Source organism: Ochotona curzoniae, unplaced genomic scaffold (genome assembly GCF_017591425.1).
Source record: "Ochotona curzoniae isolate NIBS_2020 unplaced genomic scaffold, NIBS_Ocur_1.0 contig_4064, whole genome shotgun sequence".
NCBI lineage: Eukaryota > Metazoa > Chordata > Mammalia > Lagomorpha > Ochotonidae > Ochotona > Ochotona curzoniae.
In genome coordinates, this window is record NW_024466107.1 from 8,365,758 (window position 1) to 8,374,790 (window position 9,033).

Below are 9,033 nucleotides of genomic sequence, written 5' to 3' on the forward strand. Positions count from 1 at the left end.
CATTGAGGTTTGTCCCCAGTGTTTTTGTTAAATTGTTTAGGCTTAGGCAAGTAAGTGAGGTTGTTGGGGGGAAAAAAGAAAAGGAATTTTGGTGTCTGGTTAATTTTTTAATTGCAAAGTCAGATATACAGAAAGGAGGAGAGACAGAGAGGAAGATCTTCCGTCCGCTGATTCATTCCCCAGGTGGCTGCAATAGCTAGAGCTAGGCTGATTTGAAGCCAGGAGTCAGGAGCTTCCTCTGGGACTCCCACAAGGGTGCAGGGTCCCAAGGCATTGGGCCATTCTCGACTGCTCTCCCAGGCCACAAACAGCGAGCTGGATGGGAAGTGGGGCTGCTGGGATTGGAACCAGCGGCCATATGGGATCCCGGGCACCTGCAAGGTGAGGACATTAGCCACTAGGCTGCCAGGCCTGATCGCTTTGATCTGTGACTGAAATGCAAATTACCAAACTCCCCAGGAAGCAAGGTTGGGGCCCCTGCAACCTGCGTTTTAACAGCATACACCAGGCGATGGGCTTAAATTGAAGACTGGAAATCACTCCTGGGGCTACACTTTTCCCCAAAAATTAGCCACACCCAGTTCCGCTGAATACTTATGCTTTGGTGATACCCTTCCAAAATCAGTTAGTTCCAAATATAAATTCATTGATAAGTTGCATCTTAAAGCATCAACTGTCCAGAAATGCCTGGTGGTAGCTTCCTGTTCACAATACCCCTGTCTTGACAGGCTCTTCCTATTTGTAATTGTTGAACGTTTGCTACTAGAAGGCTGCCGCCTAACTACAGTGGTTTCCCATTGAATAGTCTGTGTAGGATCTTTTGTAAATATTTGCAGTGTCATGTAGCATCCAGGAACCGCTTCCCTGATACCGTAGCTGTGTCAAAACCAAGTGCAGATCCCACTGGCACAGCGTGGTCTGGCACAGCCACCCCTGGACTCGTCTCCCAGAGGCAGCGGTAACGCCACGGGCGCTGTGATGGAGACAACAGTGTCCCTGCCTAATTAGCTGAGAGGTGTGGAAAGCAAGATGATTGGGCCCCAGGAGAAGGAAGAGTGTCCCCAGTGAACCCCACCGGAGGACCTGTTAGGTATGGGAGGATTGTTGTTTTAATTAGAGGTTTGCTTTGGAAATGTCTTCTTTCTTCTTTAGCATCCTCATCAGCTCCATTAAAAACAAAATAAAACAGAAAGGTCACCAGTTATAAGCCATCTGGCCACCCGGAACAGAATTATTAAATGGGCTGTTCAAAGTAAACCTAACTGCCAATAGTCTGTACTCTCTCCTGAATTCTTAGTTCAAGAGAAGGATCAGATCTTTTGCTTTATTTTGTTTTGTTTTCAAAAGATCTTCCATTTACTAGTTCACTTCCCAAATGGTTGCAAAGGCCCAAGTTGAGAAGGACTCGCCTCCCAGTTTCCCACATGGATTCAGGGTCCCAAGGTCTTAGGCTGTCCTCTGCTGCTTTTCCCAGGCCACAAGCAGGCTGTTGGATGGAAAGCGGAGCAGCTGAGACATGAACCCATGCCCATTTGAATCCTGGCACTTGCAAGGGGGGTGGGATTAGCCAATTGAGCCATTGTGCCCAGGCTCCGCCCAGATCCTTATAAGAATAAATCCCTGAGTTGCTCAGCCTGCGAAGCGAAGCACATAGAGAGACCCTCGCCCGGAAAAGCGCAGGGACGGACACCATCTGACCTCATTGACCTAGCCCTTTCTCCCAAGCTGCCTTGGGCTCTCCATGACACTTCAGCAAAGTTTACACCAGCCAGGGGTCTACGTGCCTTTTCTGCTATTCACTTCACCAACTCAGTGTCTCTGATCAGTCCCCCATCTCATCAGGTTCTCTCTCAACTCAATCGGGAATGGAAAGACAAGTCCCAGCACAATTATGAAAGCATAAGGAAGTTTGCCCGGGCACATGCCATGAGCAGAGGGAAGGTGCTCCGAGAAGCATGCACATTTCCGCCACGTGCCAGGCTGTGCCTGGAAGCGCTCCTCCAGCCGAAGCTTCTGGGGCCTCTCTGCCAACAAGGTGAAGGCCACAATTCGTTTTGTTTTAGTACAACACACACAATGTCTTTCCTGCCTCTTCATTTGTTGACTTAGCCTGGCAAGCAGAAAATTCACAGAAGACAGAGAGATGCCCTCCACCTACCTTCAACCTTATGTGAGTCTCACTGAAGCCCGGAAGTTAATTAATTCCAAAGCTGATCACCATGAGTTTCTTTCTTTCTTTCCTTCCTTCCTTCCTTCCTTCCTTCCTTCCTTCCTTCCTTCCTTCCTTCTTTCCTTCCTTCCTTCCTTTCTTTCTCTTTCCTTCTTTTCTCTTCTTTTCTTTTCTTTTCTTTTCTTTTCTTTTCTTTTCCTTAAGATTTATATTTTTGTTACAGAGTCAGATAGACAGAGAGGAAGTTTTTCCAACTGCTGATTCATTCCCCAAGTGCCCACAACAGCCAGAACTACGCTGATCCAAAGCCAGTTGCCCGAAGCCTCTTCCAGGTCTCCCACACATATTCAGAGTTCCAAGACTTTGGGCCGTCCTCGACTGCTTTCCCAGGCCACAAGCAGGGAGCTGGATGGGGAGTGGGGCTGCCGGGATTAGAACCAGTGCCCATATGGGATCCCGGCAAATGCAAGGCGAGGACTTTAGCCACTAGGCTACTGTGCCAGACCGCATGATTTTATTTCTTTAAAAAAAAAAGGGGGGGGGGCTTATATATTTGCAAGACGGAGTTATACAGAGAAATACCCCATTCAGTGTGAGAAATAACTATAGTGACCAGGGCTGGATCAGGGCAAAATCAGGAGCCTGGAGCTCCATCCAGGTCTCCCACATGGGTGACAGGAGGCCAAGCATCTCCAGTGCTTTCCTGGGAAAGGGGCTGGATCAGAAGTGGAGCAGCTGGGACTTGAACTGGTGCTCACATGAGATGCCGGCGTTGCAGACAGTGGCTTCACGTGCTGTGCCCCAAACACAGATCTTAGTGCGTTTTGTTAATTTCACGTGTGTATGGGGTTTCTCACAAGACAGGGAAGTCCAAAGAAATGACCCAGGTATGGTGATGTTACCAGGGACTTCACACTGTTCATGGAAAACACAACTAAAACCCAAGTTTATTTTAGTGCCCAAACTTATTTGAAATCCATACAGGCTTTTTTTCCCCCACAGCATCACAGCATGCACGAACTGCTTGCAGTGCCTTCGTGCTTTTGAGATAAAAACATAATACATCAGTGAAGGAAAGGCATGATACGCGCAACTCTGACCAGAGTGGCTCATTCTGGTTCTGTTGCTAGGAGGAGGGTGGGGCGGGAAGGGCTGGCGGCAGGGAAGCGTAGCTCCAACATGTGTTCTTATTCCAGTTCATTACAGCTCCAGCTGCTAGTCTCTGGTGACAAAGCCTGTCTTGGAGCCTGCATAATGGAGGGTTGTTCTTTCCCAAAGAAACTTCAGGAAGGAAAACGACAAGCTCAAGAATGTTGTCACCCACACAGCCGGGTGGGATGTTTCACCATCACTCCTTCAGGCCCAGTGCACCTGTCACTCACCTTACGCTAGCTCGCGGCCGAGTCGGGCCAGGGCTGGTGGACCCTTCTCTTACAAAGGGCCTGAATACACAGGGAAGGTCATTCTCCTAGCCCCTTGTCCCTTGAGTATCTTCCTTTAGAAAAAATGTGTTATTATCATTATGATTTGAATTTGAAGAACAGAGTTATAGAGCGGAGGCCTGGGAGAGAGGCAGAGATCTCACATCTGCTAGTTCACTCCCCAAATGGCTGCAGTGGCAGGGCTGTGCTAGATGGCAGCCAGGAATCCAGAAGCTTGCAGATCTCCGGGTTGGTACAGGGGCCCGAGTTCTAGGGCCATCCTTCGTTGCTTTCCCACACACATCACTAGGGAGCTGGACGAGAAATGGAGCACCCAAGACTTCAGCCAGCACCCACCTGGGATGCCGGCGCTGTGGGCAGCAGCTACACTTGCTATGCCACAGCACCAGCCTCTGTTTATTTCTCTTATTTATTAAGATCCTAAATCCCTCATCATTTCAAATAAAAGCTGCCTTTTCAGTTTTAAGTTCTTTAGTTTTGAGGTTCCTGGCTTCATTGTGCATCTTTGGGAGGTGAACCGGTGAATGTAAAATCTTTCTCTTTTTTTTATTTTTATTTGCAAGGCAGATTTACATAGAGAAAGAGACAGAAAGAAGGGTATTCCGTCCCCTGGCTTGCTCTCCACATGGGTGTGGTGGCCAGAGCCAAGCCCATCTGGAGCCAGGAGCCAGGAGTTTCCCCCAGGCCTCCCACATGGATGGAGGGTCCCAAGGCTTTGGGCCATCCTGATCTGCTTTCCCAAGCTACAGGCAGGGAGCTAGATCAGAAGTGGAGCAGCCAGGACACAAACTGATGTCCATATGGGATCCTGGCGCCTACAAGGTGAGGATTTAGTCGTTAAACCTTTGCACGGTCCCAAAATAAATACATCTTTTGAAAAAAAATTTGTTTATGGGCCTAGCGCAGTAGCCTAGTGGCCAAAGTTCTCACCTTGCATGCCCGAGAAGCACTGTGTCACCAAAGTAGCCCCATCACAATGTTTTTGAAGTCATTTGTACACAGAAATAAATATGAATGGAATGAAGAGAAGGGCTTTCAGCTAGGCCCAGGGAAGGGTGAGTATGCCTAGCTGGATGAATTACCTAGTTTGGGAATACTTGTTTCCGAAGCGAGGGACAAGCCCTGGCAGCAGGATGGCTGAGTGTGTCCTGGCTTTGTAAGGAAGGCTGAACAGCCCACAGTGTCCCCTCCGGGGGGCGGGTCACATGCGAGGCCTGTCACAGGGAAAGGTCACAGCTGACAGATAGCCTCTTTACAGACGCAGCGATTTTTTTCTTGAACAAGAAGTTTTCCTGGAGAGATTGAACGCTTAGAGGCTGAGAGTGGAGAGCATCAACCAAGGTCAGCCAACAGAGCTGCGAGGAAACGGCTCTGTTTCTCAGCAGAGTTCAGAAATACGATGACAATTCCTGATTTGGCTATGCCTTCATCTTTTGAGAGCACAGCCTTCCTGGTGTCTGCCCCCTGAGCCTGTGAACATTTGAACCCACTGCTATGGAGCTCACACTTGAACGCGTCCCCTTGCCTCGAAGCCCTGAGTCTGCCCCGTCGGTTTCTCAAGTGCTAAATATCTTCATGTTCGTCCTTCCACCAGCAGGCTTTGCCAAACTAGGTACTGAAATGACTGTGCTAGTCAGAAATAGATAGGACAGCATGTCTGTCCCTTACACGTATTTCCTTTTATAAATTTTACAAATATTTTTAGAGATGCAATTGTATTTAAAAGTATTTATTTGGAAAAGGAGGAGTTTGGGATGCCTCCGTCCTGGGCGCTTGGGACGGCTCTGACTGCTAGGTTCCATGGAAAACACTGCGGATCAGGCTCCTGTGCCGCAGCTAGGGAACGGCTCCGGGTCCCCTTCGCATTGACGGCAGAATCCAAGGGTGGAGTGGGAAGAGCAGAGCTATGGCGGGAGGAGGGAGAAAGAGGTACTCTGGGAAGGGTAGGAAATGCAAACCAGGAAAGCTAAAAGAAGGAGAACTCCAATGTGCCCAGGAAGTGGTGCTTCCTGGGGCTCGGGGTCGGGGGACTCGTGTTCTGGCACTGGAGTGGGAGCGCGGGCTCAGCTGGCGCTCCGTCCCTTCCCTTAGGGCCTGGGTAGAGACTTTTCAAAAAGCCACAGGGAGGACGGGAGGACGGGACTTGGACCCTGGGGGTTGGGTAGAGGCTTGGAGTTGGTACATTCAGCTAAATAGTGAGGGGAAGTGGGAAGCAATGGGTCGTCAAGCGGATGCTTTAGAAGTCATCCATTTTAAGAGGATCTCAGAAAGAATGCGTCGGATTCAACAATAGCGAGTTGAAAAATAAATGGTTGGGTCCTTTGCCAAGACACTGGTATATGCGCCAGCAAGGGAAAAACAACACGCGTTTCCCAGATGCCATTCTCTGAGGATTCCATTGTATTCTCTGGGTGGTTTAAAAAAAAAAAAAGCGCCTGGCTCTTAATCCCCAATATGAAAATCATTTGTGAGGGAGTTTAGGGTCTTCCTGTGTAACTTTAAGGTCTCATGCAAATCAGGGCTTGTAGCTCGGGCTGGTTCATCAGACTGCAACATCCAAGCACCACCCCCCTTGCTCACAAAGTCTAGGACTCCCGGCAATTTCAGATTGGAGGTGGGGAGTGGGCCTGGAACTCCTCCCCCTGCCAGCTCCGGGCTTGGAAGAGGGTGGGGCGCGCCAGAAAGCCTTACAACGGAGCTGCCACGGGGGAGGCTTCCCTTTATTTTAGAGTTTGTCACTTGAGTCCTGTTTCAATGAGACAGCAGAACAGAGGCTGTGACAAGGGCGTGGGCTGGCCCGCACACAGGGCCATGAGCCACAGAGGGGACAAAGCCCCAGCTCATCATTTCCAACCTCGGCTTCCACCGCGCCGTCGGTTCCCCGGGCGGTAATAAGGAGAGGAGGGCGGGGAGGAACATGGGAAATGAAAGGAGAGAGCTCTGAAAAACTAGAGCTGAAACCGGAGGAGAAAGAATTAGCAGAGTTCTCAGTGCGAGAGCGCACGGACGAGCTTGCAGAGGGAGGAGGCACCGGCTGAGCAACCTGCTACTAGGATTCAGACAAAGGAAGGTTGAGGGAGGCAGATCGGATTCTAACACGGGCATGAGGAGGGAGGCAGAGCCCGCCGCTGGATTCACCGTGTGAAATCGGCTACATTCCTCGGGATAGGAAGGACCGGAGTATGTGCCGAAATAAGCACCTGGAGGAAAAAGTAAGTGTGGCAGAGGGCTTGGAGATCTGGCATCGGACGTCCGCCCCTGTCTCGAGGCATGCCTCCCTCCACGCGTTATCTCTTCGTGGTCTCCGTCTCCACGGTGGTCATTTTCATCGTGTTCTATGCGTTCAGCTTCGGGGACGAGCAGAGCTCCCCGAGGCTCAACGCCTCCGAGGCTTTGTTGCTGGCTCAAGTTTGCACGTCCTTCATCCACGGGAAGACACCTTTCCTGTGGAGGAACAAACTCGCCATCCACGAAAAGGCTTCCTGCAAGGATTACCTGACGCAAAGCCACTACATCACGGCGCCTTTATCGCAGGAAGAAGCCGAGTTTCCTTTGGCGTACACCATGGTCATCCATCACAACTTCAACACCTTTACCAGGCTCTTCCGAGCCATCTACATGCCCCAGAACGTCTACTGCGTGCACGTGGACGAGAAGGCGTCCGCCGCCTTTAAGGGGGCCGTGGAGCAGCTGCTGCGCTGCTTTCCCAACGCCTTTCTGGCCTCCAAGACGGAGCCGGTGGTCTACGGGGGAATTTCTAGGCTGCAAGCCGACCTGAACTGCATCAAGGACCTCGTGGCCTCCACGGTGCCCTGGAAATACCTCATCAACACGTGCGGGCAAGATTTCCCCCTCAAGACCAACCGGGAAATCATTCAGTACCTGAAGGGCTTTAAAGGGAAGAATATCACCCCGGGGGTGCTGCCCCCAGCTCATGCCGTCGGCCGGACTAAATTCGTCCACCGGGAGCACCTGGGCAAGGAGGTCTCCTACGTGGTGAGAACCTCCGCTTTGAAGCCCCCTCCCCCGCACAATCTCACCATCTACTTCGGCTCTGCTTACGTGGCTCTCTCCCGAGAGTTTGCACACTTTGTCCTGCATGACCCGCGGGCTGTGGACCTGCTCGCCTGGTCCAAAGACACCTTCAGTCCCGATGAGCATTTCTGGGTGACGCTCAATAGGATTCCAGGTAGGTGTGATGACGTGTTCCCTGCAGAAGTTGTATTCACTGGGGTCTGTACTCACCGGGTCAACCCAGTGCAGATGGAAATGGATCTAAAACAATCGCATTGGTGCTGAACAGCATCCAGACTTGAGCTCTCATCAGTCCTCTGGAAACAACCCAGCATAACTATTTATATAGACCTTAGGCGGTATTAAATAGTGTAGGGGAATCTAGCGATGAGTTAGAGGGTGTTGGTTACCTGTAAATATACTTGATGTTACCTAGGGCACTTGAGCATCTGCATACAGATGGAGGTTGAACTACACAATGTAAACTCTTGGCTTTTGTAAATACAGAATGATGCTCTTCATATGGTAATGTGAATATTCTAGCACTGCCAAATAACACCTTTCCATGACACGGCTTTACAGTTTATCAGGCTTTAACATATAGGATGTATTTTTCCCCTTAAGCTTGTTTGTTTCATTGAAAGGGCAGCAGAGTGAGAGAAAAGAGTGGACAGATACCTTCCATGCATTGATTGACTTCTCAAATGGTCACATTGACCAGGGCTGGGTGGGGCCCAAGCCTGAAGCCAGTTGGGTGGCACACGGACCAGCCCCCTTCCAAGCAGCTGGCCCGGAATCCAGTACAGGATGCTGGCATCGCAAGTGGCAACTTGAGCTGCCGGGCCCAGCCAGCGTGTGTCATCTTATCTAGTCTTTGCTGTAGTAGATCTGACTGTTCTTAGTGACACTGGCATTTGTCTCTCCCTTAGATTTGTCAATCTTACTTGTAGCCCAGGACCCTTCCTTGGCCGACCTATACACCTTTGCCATCCGACACCTGCCTCCTCTTACCAGCCAGCTCCCAGCTGCCAGGCTCCGTGGTTCTTACCTTCCCCGGGCCATTCGTCAGCAGATACCCACCCTGTATTCCCTTTAAGGACTTTATACAGTCTGATATGGTCATATTTGCATGGGTTGGTTTTTTGGCCTCATCTGCACCAGTTGGGCTTGCTAACTACTGTAGCCTCAGTGCTTGGAACTTACAGTAAATGCTCAATAAATATATACTAGATGAGGCCAGTGTTAAGGCACAGCTGTTTAACCCACTGGCCATGAGGCAGTTATCCCATAGGATGGCTTATCCCAATCCCAGCTGCTCTACTTTCCATCCAGCTCCCTTGCTAATGCTACTGGGAAAGCGGCAGAAGACAGTCCAAGTCCTGGGGCTCCTGCCCCTCTGTGGGAGAC

General features: G+C 50.5%; 1 protein-coding gene across 1 annotated transcript; it reads left to right on the plus strand.

Moving 5' to 3' along the window:
- Positions 1-5,886: 5,886 nt before the first annotated feature.
- LOC121159086 (N-acetyllactosaminide beta-1,6-N-acetylglucosaminyl-transferase-like) lies at positions 5,887-8,387 on the plus strand. The gene has a single exon (XM_040984134.1). The coding sequence runs from the start codon at positions 6,883-6,885 to the stop codon at positions 7,909-7,911; it is 1,029 nt and encodes a 342-aa protein (XP_040840068.1). The 5' UTR covers positions 5,887-6,882; the 3' UTR covers positions 7,912-8,387.
- The last annotated feature ends 646 nt before the right edge of the window (positions 8,388-9,033 follow it).